Source organism: Chaetodon trifascialis, chromosome 4 (assembly GCF_039877785.1).
Source record: "Chaetodon trifascialis isolate fChaTrf1 chromosome 4, fChaTrf1.hap1, whole genome shotgun sequence".
NCBI classification, from domain to species: domain Eukaryota; kingdom Metazoa; phylum Chordata; class Actinopteri; order Chaetodontiformes; family Chaetodontidae; genus Chaetodon; species Chaetodon trifascialis.
Window position 1 is genome coordinate 10,796,536 of NC_092059.1, and position 14,556 is coordinate 10,811,091.

A 14,556-nucleotide genomic window follows, 5' to 3' on the forward strand; every position below is an offset into this window, starting at 1 on the left:
GCAAACCATTCATGTCACAAAAGACATTCAAGTTCTAGCTTCAGCAAACAACTCCTCGCCTTTCAGCAGTAAAAGAACCACTGGTGGTGACAAGACGTTGCCAGGGAGAAGCAGAGGGCACAGTCTCTGGCAACATAACAGTCTTTTTGCTGTTGTGTTTACCACCGCCGCACTTACACAAGTGTCTTTTTGTTGGATTTGCCCTTGCAAGGGTAAGGTGAAACGGCAACCAAAGCTAGGAGGCGAAAACACAGGTAGGCCACCAAATCTGGGTTTCAGACAGGTGTCTTAGGTCACTGTAAGACGCCGACTGAGATGGCCTCTATTTTCCTGAATCTGGGTCCCTGCTAGAAACACAGCTGTTTAATGCCTGAACAAATCACAGCTCCAAAGCAGCACTGACACAACTGAATATTTCTACAGTGACAAGTAAGACAATTCAGCCAGTCGCTTAGCATAAATGTTTGACCAATGGGCTGAGAGCCCTCATCACTGATGAATGCATGCCCTGGACTGAGTTTCTGTTACCATGGAAACTTGAGATTTAGGGGAACAGACGAGATGTTTGCTATTTCCAGTCATGAATACACCCACCTGCACAAAATACTGCACGGTGAGCTGCGATGGTTCAGTGGCCACACGATGACAGAACAGAGACCACGTCTATGTCAGTTTTAACAGGACGACAGATGATAAATATTTGGTTTTGGCAGGCTGGAGAAGGCAGGCAATTGGCACTAAACTGGCACGAGGGTGTGAGAAATCAAATGGTTGTGATGTATGACAGCATTCCCTAAGACTTGTTTGATTTGCAGGATGACTTCAGTGTCATCATCTGGAAAAAGTTTTAAGTCTAACAGGCTTTCTCTCTGTTCTTTATACTTTTCTCTGAACGTCTCCAGAACCACACATCTTCTGCAGAACTTACCGGAACTTACACCAGATACATGTTACTACAGTCCAAAAAAAACCCCCACTTTCTTATAACATCTCCATTTCAATTAAAACATGCTGCTAAAAAAAACAAGTTGCACGCATAATTTCCCTTCCTAACTAACCTGCCTGCGTAAATCACTTGGTGCTTACTGTGGAGCAAGTGCCTAATTTCTGAACAAATGTCAAATTAAAAAAAGCACTTACTGAGTGTCTTGATTGTGGAAACATCATGTCAATTCCTTGTTTGTTGCTGTCCTTCCCAAACGCGAACAACTGAGTGCCCTGTGTTTATGTTTTTCCTTGCGTTGGTCCTTTGTCCAAAGCTAGCCCAGCCTTAAACAGGAGCTGTCCAGCGTTAGCAGGATGACTAGCTAACGGCAACTTAGCTAGCGACCCCCCCTAAAAAATTAAGCTGAATATGAGGAATGCACTTTTCTGTCGTCAGCGAGGTAAAAGAGTCGGCGTCTTGTCTGGGTGATGCAAGACCATTCAGCTGTACCTGTCCCGACCCCGTATTTACTGTGTCCGTGGACAGGAAACCACCATCAGCGCTGGTTCCTCACTGGCTAAGCTAGCTAATTCTTCAAAAGCTGTCAGTCAAAATGATCCATCGCTGTTGTAAGCTTTCCGCCTTAACGCACACGCGGCAGCGGCAGCGATGCGAGCTCGACGCATGTAAATTAATAACGTCGTGCACACAGCGCTGTTTGGATGTAGCTAGCGAGCGGCGGGTAATGGTCTCTGCCTTTGCCTTGTGGTGGTCCGTCTAAGCTTCCAGTTCGCTCCCTTCTGCCAGCTGCGGCTACACTGGTGAAAAAAGTAAAAGGGGAAAAAGCGGTGTGATACTCAGAAATAACAAAATGTCTGCGGGTTCGTTTAAGTTGAATCTCGTTTCGTCCAACGGCTACAAATAAGTCTCGCGAGTGAAAATTAAAATCACCAATTCTGCGTTGCCGTTTGGACGGAAAATCAACTTCTAATTAAAAATAAGGACGAGATTGAGTTGAACTCCTAACGTTTGTCCCTTGAACCGACGAGCGGTGGAGAAACAGTGGATTAGTCAGTGGTGGTGAAGCTGGAAAGTCAGTCCATTCCTGAAGCTGGCGGATAGACGCGGCGCTGCTGACTGTACGCCCCACAAAGAAACACAGCGGCTAGACAAGCGGCGAGCGCCGCGGTGCCGCGCGGATCTACACATCGCAGATCTACCTCAACGGCCGGCTGATGTCTGAGCAACGAGCGCCTCACGTGGACAGGTCCCCGCACAGGCTCACATGGGTGCTGGTGGGGGATCAGTGCGCTGTTTGCAGGGCATGGATGGCCGTAGCTTCACCCCAGCCTCTCATCCAACTATGAACAGGACTGAAGGAAGATCCCAGCTGCAGCATCTGCAGTAACACACACAACCCGTGGCTCTTCTCTCAGTTTATGGTTGTGAATAATAATGGGAAAAAAGGTAATGCATCAGATCACCTTTCACAAAAATTATGTGAACCCACAACATGCTATTCTTTAAAAGTTATTAACATTAAAGTGAGCAGACTGTGTGTGTGACAGTTTGCTAGTTAGCAGTATTAATAAACACATATATGTGAGTCATATCCTTTTAGGCCTTAGGATTTTAAACACACTCGCCCATGTAAAAAATAAAAAATTAGCCATCTACCACATTTTTTGATTATCTTAAAAAAATCAGAACATTGCACATTTTATAATTCATGTGTACTTGTTATTGTTCTTGTTGTTATCACCTGACATTATGGTTCATGTTTCCAAGTCTCTTTGTTGCTGAAACTGTGGTAAATAATACTAAATACCCATTTTGTTTTGATTTATCTTAGTCATTTTAAGATATTTAGCATTAAAAGGTATCAGGTAGTTTGTCAGCTCCTCATGACATTACAGTATGCACATTTCTGTATGATGCATCTGCACTTTGCACACAGATGAACCTGCAAATGCACTTCTGTAGTAATAATTAAGTTTTTTTTTTTTTCTGATTCAAGTTGCTTCAGATGTATCTATGTCAGCGTAATTGGAGTTCACATTCATCTACAAGCAGGTAGACTTCAGTGTCTCGTTCAAGGGCTGCAGACATAACAACATGAGCTGCTAGAGGGAACTGAACTGCTGGCTGCTCATCATCCCTGCATCTATCCTAAAGGATCATACCAGTATTTGTGTCCATTTCATACAAACTGCACATGTTCAGTGTATATTACAGCTGCCACCCAGCCATTTTTCAAAGCATGCTGCAGTTTGTCAGATGTTTTTTCTTGTAGATTGTAAATACAAACTTTCAAGAGGCAAGTGTTTTTTGATGTCACAGAGGTCTGTCTGCTGTTAGTGTTATCTTAAGATTGTACTGAAATGAATGGAAACCAACGGCCAAAGGCAGGTGGTCAGTAATCTAAAGTATACACAGCTGGTCACAGTGGACATAAAAGGGGACAGTCCTTTAATCACAATATGCAAGAAAACAACTCTGAAATATGGATAAAAATGCACAAGGATGCAGTAAGAGAGTATAGGAACATATTTTATTCCAATTTAAAACATTTAAAGGAGAAGGCTATGAAAATCATTTTCATGTTTGAATGAGGTTCAGGCAACAGTGGTTGAAATGAAACATACAAAAGAGAAATATGGCTAAAATACTGTAAATCAATAACCATTAGGACCCTTTTCATGAGGGCGTTGCATGAATACAGTATCTCACCCACCCACTCCCTCCCCAACCTGACAAACACATGCAATTAAAATGACATTTATCTTAAAAACAGCAGTTCATCATTAATCTTAAATATAGAATAAAATTGTCCTTTTTGTAATTAATTAATCACATACTTAAGTGTTTATTTGTTTTAAAAACTGGACCATGAAATTCACAGGCCCTCTGATTTTTCACAACATTGGCACTTGTTAAGAATCTGGCTTTACAAAGAAAGGGGATTGGCACACTCATTGTACATAATTTACATTTGGTATACTTAAAAAAAGAAGAAAAAAAATCAAACAAAAATACATTACTTTCAATTTGTACACCACTACACAAAGTTTATTTTAACTCTTTTAAAAAAGTCTGTCATCTTAAGTGGTCCTAAATACAAGTGTTAAGGTGTGTCAACCTTACAAAAGAAACAAAAAAAAAAGATGCAAAGATAGCTTTTAATATCACTGTATATCCATCCCTCTAATCAGAATGGATCTCAAGCATTAGCAATAGCCATCAAAAGTGTACACATACATACATACATACATACATACACACACACACACACACACACACACACACACACACACACACACACACACACATACATACACACACCTCAGAGTACCAACAAGAGCGCTCGAATGGACATCTAAGTTGCATGAATGCAGGCCCATTGCAGTGGTGCAGCTTCAGTGCCTTCGACCCAGGGAAAGAATACACAGTCCAATCGAGTAGGGGGTGGGGGTGGGGGTGGGGGGGGCAGAGAGAGGAGAATGGCGTACATGTAAACACAGCATATTCATTCGCTCACTTGCTGTTATAACCACCAATGTGCCAGAATGGCCATTTCAGTACCATCACTTTGCAAGTCTCTCAATAAATACATTAATACTGAGGCTTAACACACAAGCTTCATTTGGGGAAAAAAAAAGAAGAAACCATCATGTAAAAGTGGATTTTACCACAGAGATCTGGGTCGGGTTACTACAAATGATACATTTTTGATATCTTTTCAGTGGCTGATCAATGTTGTTTGGCACGGCGTTTTGTACTGGATTGTCGTACAAAACCTTCTCCACACGATTCTATGCAGAATCAGCGGAAAGGACTTCAGATAACTGCCCCAGCTCTGCTGTCGGCTCTCATCACTGGTAGTGTTGCCATGTGACTTGTTCTGTGTCAGTTCTGCATCGGTGACGTGCTAACCAGACAAGGCATGAGGTACAGCATGAGGAGCACTGACACAACAGCGTTTTTAAAGAGTTCGCTATCGTGTCAACACTGGTCCCTGGTCACCTTCATTTAGTTCATCTTCCTCACTGCAGACCATTCAAGTGCATCTGCTGTGCAACATCTCACCTACACGAGCATGAAGTGTGAGAGACCACCCGCCTGCCCCTCGGATGGAAGCCTCAGTTCAGGGAGTTCAGTGTCTGCTGAAAGCTCAGCTGCCCATTTAAAAACACAAATAGGCCCATTTATCCCTGCAGTGAAGCAGGACACAGATCTTATTTCCAACCAAGCTCAGGTAAAGTCTTAATTTATTCATCCACATATTAAAATGCACAAGTTCTTAATTTCAAAATTAAAAATGAGCTGAACTGTGGCACCCACAATATTAACTCGTTAGCGAGCGAGTGTGAAAAGCATCGCCCTGCAGATGGGACAAACTGGTCGAGAAAAGGCCTTTAAATATTGGCTGAAGCACCAAAGATGAACCCATTGCCACTAAATGCTGGAAAAACAAGATCACAGCCAAAAGAACTTGACTTGTTTCAACTCCTGAAAAAAAAAAAATAAAAAAATGTGGCACTTAGCATAAAATTACACATCCCTTCTTCATTAAGTGTCATACAAGGCTTAATCAACACAAGGTACACATCTGCACCAGAGGTGTGAAGACTACTCCCACTGGATGCATGTGGTGAAAATCAAGGCTCGGTAATACACAGGATGAGTAAAATCCCCTAGAACTAACAGATCATGCTGCTTTTCTGTAGAAAATCTACAGAAAATTTGACTTCTAAACCTTTTGGCAAATAATTTATGGTAAACACAGGGAATGTGAAGGGATCTGTGCTTTCTTTGATGTTTAATCTGACCCTTCCAGCTCTTTCAAAGTGCACAAAAAGGTCAAAATGTCCCAAGCACTCCCTTTTTTTTTCCTGACCCCAACATCGCCAAAGTCAAACATGGAAACACTACCAATGAGAAGATAAGCCAAATATGCACAACCACATAGTAAAAAAGCCAAGAGGATCAGCACATAATTCATAAGAGGATGGTTCGGAGCGACAGCCAGGACACTTAAAAAAAAAAAAAAAAAAGAGCAACTGCTCCTTGGGACACACCACTTCGTTTGACGCTAGCCATTCTCCTCCTCTAAAGGCAAAAAGATAGCAAACAAAGAGCCGGTCAGTGGACTTCCCTCAGGAATGTCATGTAGGCATCTGTGGACTGCTGCATTCCTCCCTCACTGAACCTGCAGCCACCACCCTCAACAGGATGTCAACACTCTCGATTCATAGCCCCCCTCGTTAATTAATTGCACCTTTTGCTCTATGCCGACCACAGAGTCCTTTCATTTCTATCAAAGCTGCTAGTAGTAGCCCTTGTGATGAAAGAGTTATGAAAACTTACCTGAATTACATTGTGAAGACAAAAATAGCCATCTATCAACTTTCAGCTTAATGGAATATTTAAACAACTATCAGGCAAGAGACACGATATGGGATTGGTACCAATAGCCAACACATATCCTCAAAAATTACAAAAAAAAAAAAAAAATGCAAGCATCCTTGAACAGTAAATATTCAACCACTAAGTTTTTTGTCTGTTTTCGTTTTCCTATTTGCATAAAGCACAAACCTGACATGGAAACAGTGTTGTCCATTGTCAAGCATTTCAAAACAGAACTGCAACAACTAAATATATGAAGTATCATTAGAAAGATAGAACACTTGTCCATAAAATAGTTTTGATATTTTACAGCAGTATAAAATCTCCTCCTTTCTCCTCGGTTGGAAAAACGTTTGAGCTGAAACTAGGGAGGAAGTCTCATTTACTGTATCAACAACACGCAGATCTGATTGATAAATTAGACGTACAAAAAAAGAAGTATTTACCCTCTTGCTATGACAGTTTATCAGATGTTGGCCGAATATTATGGCAAAATAAAGTTGATTAGAGAGAGAAGCCATAGGGACGATGGAGGCCGACTTGTGACTTAAGCTAACTGGCAGCGCAACAGCTTTACTCATCTACAACTGACTATTGCACTGTACTAATCTGGTATCATCTTTCGCACATTGTGCACAGGAGGATTATTCTCACCATCAAAGGAAACAAAGAAAATAAATCACAGTACTAATACAAGTGTGATTCAGACAACGGCCGACATGAAAAAAATGCCACACAGAGTGAGTTGTTATGCCATCGACATCTGAACGATCCATCACGAGAGAAGACTTAATTTTGGTAATACCACTTTCCAAATATGTTAGTATCTGAACCACTGAAGGGATGAACAGGATACTGGCAACGTAAATATATTTACAGGAGAAAGCAGGTGGCTTTAATTTGGCAATGCGATACAGAATTACAGGGAGTTGATATACAGTATGGAAAAACCTGTAGTGTTGTTTATTTGTCAAAAGGTACGAGGGGCAGTGTAAAAGGAACACGTTGTGATTCTTTCTGGTACGTTCCTTTGAGTAGCAATCTTCAATTCTAATTGGGGAACAATAACAGTAATAATAGAACCAAGAAAAGAACATGAAAATACTTTAAAGTCTACAGAGAACATGTAGTCGTCTCTGTCGAGCCCTCACTCTGGGTGAGCAGCGTGAAAACTTTATTTACATTCAACAGAGCGTCTGTGCTCTGATTTTTTTTTTTTTTGGGGGGGGGGGGGGGGGGGGGGGGGGCAGGGGAACCAAGTACCTCACTGCACCCCAGCACTGCCTGATAATATATTCCCATCATCATAATTAGTTACCCTTCGCAGATGAGCAGAGTCCAGAGTCTGCAGCCTGGCCTCATGCTGTAGTGTATCGCATGCATGGGTTAAATAAGAAGGGGAGAGAGCCCTGTGTCCAAAAGCTTACCCAGAGAAGGTCCTCTACCCACCTCAAACGCACAAACACTGGTGATAATGTAGTGTCAAGAAAGAAAAAGATGTGAGCCAGGGCCACAGGAGGGCCGAGAGGAGCCCCAGAGCAGACCAAACCCCCGAGAGAGGGGGACAAATGGAGGGAGTGTTATACTTGTGTGCTTCATGTGTGTGCATACAAGAGGAGCAAATATTAGAACCACAAAACAGAAAACCATTCTTTAAAAAAAACAACAACCAAGGAGCTAAGCGGACAGCAGGGACAGAACGTGGATAGTGTTGGTCTGGTAAAGTATGAGGCAATGCTTAACTCTTTGAGCAGCAGTATGTTTCATGCACGTGTGTGTGTGTTTCTAGAAGTGGACTCTGCAGGTCTCTGTCTCGCTCTCTCTCTCTCTCTTCACACCAGGTTGTACTCTTTAAGGTTGAGCTGCAGGATGGTGTCTTTGACAGCTGCAAAGACGAAGCGGATGTTCTCCGTGTCGGTGGCGCATGTGAAATGGGAGTAGATGATCTTGTCACTGTCTGGGTTCAAGTCCACGAACATCTTCAAGATGAACTCCCGACCCGCTTGGGCGTCCCGCTGGGGACCTGGGAGTGGAACAGACCATTATTTCTAGCCTCTACTGAGCATTGTATGAGCACCCTTGAACCTGTATTGTTCTTTTTTTTAATAATTTTATTATTAATTAATTTCAGCATCTCTCAGTAACATTGAAATATGAGCATTTCTATTAAACAAACAAAAAGTAACTGGTATAACTGGTGTAACCATGTTCAGTCAAGTACTTGTTTGCCCTGCAGTACAGCATCATAACCACTGGGTGTCAGTGTACAATAAAAAGTAAAAGTGTTTGTCTTGATAAAGTGTGCAAATAATAATACTGACACTGTTACAGCCACTTTCACTGCTAAGATAAAAAGCAGCTAGTTTGATATTTCTAATGGTGAAGGGCCTTTAAGAGCTTGACCTATGGCTCAACCTCTCACCTGTATAGTGTATATGTGATATAGTTAATAAAAGAAATACTGAAACTGAATTCACTTCTGAGGCTGAGCTAACAACATCGGTAGGCAGACTGTCAAATTCACATTCTGGTTAAGATGTCTAATTGAGCAGAAGGCCAAAAATGTAAATCACCGTCAAACTCTGGGAAGTAATCAACCAGGTGAGAATACATGATCTTCTCCTCCAGCAGGTCCTTCTTGTTGAGGAAGAGGATGACGGAGGAGTTTTGGAACCAGGGATATGTGATGATGGTCCTGAACAGAGCTTTACTCTCCTCCATACGATTCTAAGAAGAGCCAGGGAGGACAGAGACAAAGAGACAGCATCGGACAAAAAAACACAAGGTTAGGCTATAGACCTCGCCAAGTCTGCTGGACTCACTCTTCGCTGTCAATGCAATTATTAAACATGTTTTACAGGCCCCGCTGTGTAAACCATAAATGAAACACAATGTGATCATTTGCTAAGGTTTGGGTCGGGGAACTGTGAAGGCCACGGCAAAACCTTCAGCTTGTGCCTCTTGAGGTAGTCCATTGTGGATTTTGAGGTGTGTTTTGAATCATCTCGTTGTAAAAGCCATCCTCTTTTCAGTTTGAGCTTTTTAACAGAGTGTGATGTTTGCTTCCAGAATTTGTTGTATTTAATGGAATCCATTCCTCTCTCTACCAGTGAAATGTTCCCTGTGCCACTGGCTGCAACACAAGTCCAAAGCATGATCAATCCACCCCCGTGCTTAACAGTTGGAGAGGTGTTCTTTTCATGAAATTCTGAACCTTTTTGCCAAACATACCTTTGCTCATTGCTGCCAAAAAGCTCAATTTTAACTTCATTAGTACACAGGACTGGTTTCCACAGGCTTGTTTAAATGTTCCTTTGGACACTGAAGGTCATATTTGTGACATTCACTGTCACCTGAAAACGTTTTTCTTTTCGGCTTCTCCTGCTTTCTGGGTACCAATTACTTTATTTTTCAGAGTGCTAGGCAGCTGCTTACAGTCTGCTGATTGTTGGGACAAGGTTTGAGGAGTATTGTTAAAGCTTTGACATTTGCATCACTTGACCTTTCCTAACAATGACTGTGATCAAGTCATAACCAAAACAAGCTAACTACGGCCTGAGACCTTGGTAAACTTTTGTATGGTGCTACTTCTTCAGAATCAGAGTTTTATCGGGACCTATGCACACATGCCACTCTTAATGTCAATCTTACAAAATACACATTTAATTTTCAGGATTATCTCTCAAAGTTTTGGGGCCGTTACTAAGTGTATATGTACCTGAAACTACAATAACATTCTCTTATTACATGGTTGCTGACATTGCTAGCTTAGCTTAGCTGTGATCAACAGGCAGTTAGCAAAGCCAGTGTGCTCATTGTTTCGTCTGACCCGTCATGAATGTTCAAAGAAGAAGTCATTGTTAGGTTACATTTGGACACTCTGTCAAGTGCTTTTTCGGAGACAAAATATTGGGTAGAGTTGAACTGAAGCTGGATGTCATCATGGAGCAGCAGCTGGAAAGCAGCTTTTACAGTGAATAACGGGTATTGTAGTAACGGATGAGAAATAGCCAGGGAACACTCAAGATTGTCAAAACAACCGAAAAAAAATGACAAGAGATTTTCCCTGTTATGTTAACTGACCCTGGCACTGTCCAGCAAACATGATCAGTGGAGGTAGTGGAGTTGGAAACGTACTCCTGTAAACTAGTAAAAGCTAAGAGCTACTGTCAAACATGACTCTTCTTCCTCTTTGTGATCTAAACTCCTTGCCAGCATCACTCCCACAGTTTAGTCTTGGCAAGTCATAATATGATCCTGGCCAGACTTGACCTGATGAAATCAAAGATGTTTGAAAACAATCTCGTCAGGCTCTGACTGGTCTGAAGGGTCAAAGTCTCCATCTCGAGCCTGTCAACACTTAAGGATAATCTCTGCAGACCGTGGTGGCTAAGCGCTGGACTGCCTTGCCGCAGCCGTCGACCATTTAGGAACAGAGCTCAATAATAGCACCAAAATTGTCTAGTGTGCCGTATTACCTGTGGCCATGTACACATTACAAGCAGGAAAAGCAAATAAAGAGCAACCTGCTGATGAAAAAATATTCCTGTCTTTGTTGGTTCAATAAGGCCCCACACCCGAACAGGCCCAGTGAAGACACAGTACAGAATATGTGCGTAGTTAACAAACTGGTTTCAAAGTGGACAAACATCAACCCCAGCAAACTGTTGGCCATGAAGCTGTGGTGATGTACAGCAGATATAGTGAGTCAAGATGGCAGCTGTTTCTGGTTTATGAAACCCAGCTGTCATATGATCAGGTCAGAGAAAGGGTTTATTGTCAGCAGCGGAGCAGAGGGCATGCAGTGGCTGATCACATTAGCTTTATTAGCAATAATTCTATCTGAGCCAAGGAGAGTCAGAGCCGACGACACGGACAATCAAAATACTGTATCTGTGGAGTAAAGAGATAGAAAACCTCTTCTCTGTCTGCTGTGAGAGATTTATCAATTATCATGAGTTTGTGCATGTGTGTGTCAAGCAGCAAACTCTGGGACTGAAGAACGAATGTCAACGTGGAAGTGCCAAAGACTACAGTTCTCAGTGACACCTTTCACATTACAGATTTGATCCACTGTCAATATAAAGGTATCGACGAGTGAAACTTTATCGGCCACACTTCAAACAATGCAGAGAATTCACATCAGTGGGAAATCAACCACCTCACAGAGTGCTACACAGAGAGCAAGCGACTGCTTAACATCAATAAAAACAAAGGCGCTGATTTTTGATTTCAGGAAAAAAAGAGGCAAAGACACACACCCCTGTCTACATCAGTAAAGCTGAGGTGGAGCAGGTGAACAGATTTAAGATCCTGGGTAGGGTTGGGTGGTAATCCGGTAATAAGGTATCCCACGGTATCTAAAAATAGCAACAGTATCAGTTTCATTACCGTCATTAAAAAAATGCTGCGCCTATAGGTCTATAGGGGTCTAACATAATTGTAGCATCGTCATAACAAAAATGAAGTCCGCTCCGTTTAATGTATCTGGTTGAATTTTTACTCGAGAAAAAGGTGACTGTGCTAAAGTACATGCTAAAAAATGACGATCCAGAAGGAAGTAACCCCAGAGATAGGTTAATGCATGAAGAGCGCTCCCTCCACTCTAGAAACCCCCTCCTTTTTATGTAAACAAGCGGGACCTTCGTGATTGATCTCAAACTAACGCAGAGTCATGGGAGGAGACATTAGCAACGTTTTTTCGGGCTGGAATATAAACTTTGACCACAAAACAGCAAAGCTAAAACATACTTTAGAATTAAGCGAAGTTTTTTTTTTCTGCTACTCTTTGGCTGCTAGCTCGCCGAGTTTTCGTCGCACAGTGTGGAGGCAGACATCTTCGTGATCATCAGATTCTCTGCTTTCATATGATACCGGGCTTTGGTGGTTTGCGTGAAGTGGTGAAATCAGCAGATAGTGCCATTGACGTGCGCTGTTTTGTGTTTGTCGTTAAATGCGCATATAATTTCGTGGGCTATGAATTATGTGTCGTTTGGGTGACAATGCTTGGTAGAGGCTTTTAACTGAGTTGCTCCCCATCATTCTGGTATGCTACAAGTTAGGACTGGTTCTTCTTCGCGTGAGCATTGACCGTCTGAACTGCGCGCATGTCACGCTGCCCTGCAAAGTGATTTTTAATTAGTCACGGTAATACCGTATACCCCGGGAAAATGTGGGGAAAGTTTGACGGTATCAAAATTTGGATACCGCCCAACTCTTATCCTGGCAATCAGCATCACAAAGAAGCTGGTCATCTCACATCTCCACCCCAGAAAAGAAAGCTGTATTTCAGGAAACTTAAGCCAAAATTCCTGTGCCAAGCTCTGGTTAACGTTTACCGAGGAGCAACAGAGAGCATCCTGACTAGAAATGCATGTGCACGCCCAGCACAGGGGGGCTCTGAAGCGGGTGATGAAAACCACCCAGAACATCATTGGTACCCATCTACAAAGCATAAGTGATATTGGAGAGGTGAGGCACCTGTGCAGGGCCCAAAGGAAACTCAAAGACAACATCCTGTTCACCCTAATGCCTTCTGGCAAGCTATACAAAAGTATCTGCTTCCGCACCACCAGACTACAGAGCAGCTTCTTCCCTCAGGCTGTGAGACTCCTCAACTCATCCTCTGCACTACGCCACAAAAAATTGCTTATTTTTGTGGCTTTTTTATTCATCCATTTATAGAATTTTTGTTTTGTGAGTAGCATAAAGAGACTACATCTAGCATTTTGAGAGAACGATAAATAAGCAAACCATGTACCTTTAATTCAAACATCCCTTTCAAGATGTGGGATATTCAAAAGGCTGTTTAACAAGATAAATTTAAAATTCAGGTTATGGAAGCAAAATAAATTCTACTTACAAACCAGAGAAAAGTTAAAAATAACAATACTTGAAGCCTCATTATGAATATAGTGTGACAAACTGATGTGTGTGTGTTACTATAAATTATTCCCGTGTCTCACCTCGTTGTCGGACTCCACCAGGACCTGGTCGTACTCACTGAGCGCCACCAGAAACATGATGGAGGTGACGTTTTCAAAGCAGTGGATCCACTTCCTCCTCTCTGACCTCTGGCCCCCTACATCAACCATCCTGATTGGACCATGAAGGAGTGAGATGAAGGGCCACCAAACAGTGGGCAAAAAGAATTGCATAAAAGAGAGGAAATTGCAATTAGCTTTGAATCTATCACTCGTTTGATCTCCATTGTTTAGTTGTTCAACCTTAGAATTTGTGGTTCATTGGGAAGCATGCGTTTCAATCACGACCTCTAAGATTAAACTTTTGTCAAATCTTTGAAACTACCACAGGTGTCAGTCAAATAAAACTTGAACCACAGAAAATGAGATTGCACATGTCTGGAAAATAAAAGTGTATTACACTTAATTTAAATCATTTTGGAACAGAGGCCCCAGAGGAAACCCTGAAGTGATTCAGCTGAGCACAAGCCACCAGCCACAGATCTGTCCCTTCAGGACAGGAATACGATTTTCAAGTTGAGAATTTATCAGTGCAAAGAGTCATTCAGCTTTTCAAAAGTGGCGTAATTGTTCACTTTACACTAAGCTTTGTTTCCAGTATCCAATCAGTGTGGACAGTCTGACTATTACTATTTCTTCAACGTAATATATAATAAGTCTAGTGTAGTTCAAGCTCGACAACCCTTTGGCACTGACAATATAAACAGAGGAAACGTGAACTGAGACTGCAGCGTGAAGAGTGGACAGAGCAAGCTTTCCCTATGGTGAACCAAAATAACTACAAGGAAGTGTATGTGTGTACAAACAATGACATCCTTGTCTTCCTTCTCTGCAAAGCAGATGCAGGAGAGTCCATGCAGGAGACGGAGAGTAGTACAAAATATTTCCTTGTTTAGTAGTGTCCATAAAAGTGCTAGAGTATATGTAAAGGAGAGGAGCAACAGGTAGAGGGGAGTGTTGAAGGAAAAGAGAGGAGGAAAATGTAATATTGGGAAATCAAGGAAGAAATATTGAAGATAAGAAATCTGAAAGACGGGCTTGTGCGGCATGATATCGTGATTCTGGGGTATGAGATATGGATCGACTCTTGGATAAACTGTGTTTTTGCTCCTGCCGTGCAAAATCCGAGCCAAGGGAAATGAATTAAACTAGACTGAGCAAATGCTGCCACATGAAAATGGAAGAGGGGTAGGAAGGACAAACATCGGTTTATGTCCATTTAAACTGCTATTCAGACCAACT

General features: G+C 42.1%; 2 protein-coding genes across 4 annotated transcripts in view; both read right to left on the reverse strand.

The window, feature by feature from the left end:
* Positions 1-2,076, reverse strand: part of tle5 (TLE family member 5, transcriptional modulator) — a 41,182-nt gene extending 39,106 nt beyond the window's left edge. For both annotated transcript variants that reach the window (XM_070961365.1, XM_070961363.1), the window contains exon 1: positions 1,141-2,076. In XM_070961365.1, coding sequence (XP_070817466.1) covers positions 1,141-1,167 — 27 coding nt within the window. In that variant the 5' untranslated portion in view covers positions 1,168-2,076. The remainder of the gene's footprint in view (positions 1-1,140) is intronic.
* Positions 2,077-7,318: 5,242 nt separating this feature from the next.
* LOC139330448 (guanine nucleotide-binding protein G(q) subunit alpha) overlaps positions 7,319-14,556 on the reverse strand; it is a 29,392-nt gene continuing 22,154 nt past the window's right edge. For both annotated transcript variants that reach the window (XM_070961366.1, XM_070961367.1), the window contains exons 5-7: positions 13,297-13,426; positions 8,905-9,058; positions 7,319-8,354 (exon numbers count right to left, since the gene is read on the reverse strand). In XM_070961366.1, the coding sequence (XP_070817467.1) occupies positions 8,164-8,354; positions 8,905-9,058; positions 13,297-13,426 (475 nt within the window). In that variant the 3' untranslated portion in view covers positions 7,319-8,163. The remainder of the gene's footprint in view (positions 8,355-8,904; positions 9,059-13,296; positions 13,427-14,556) is intronic.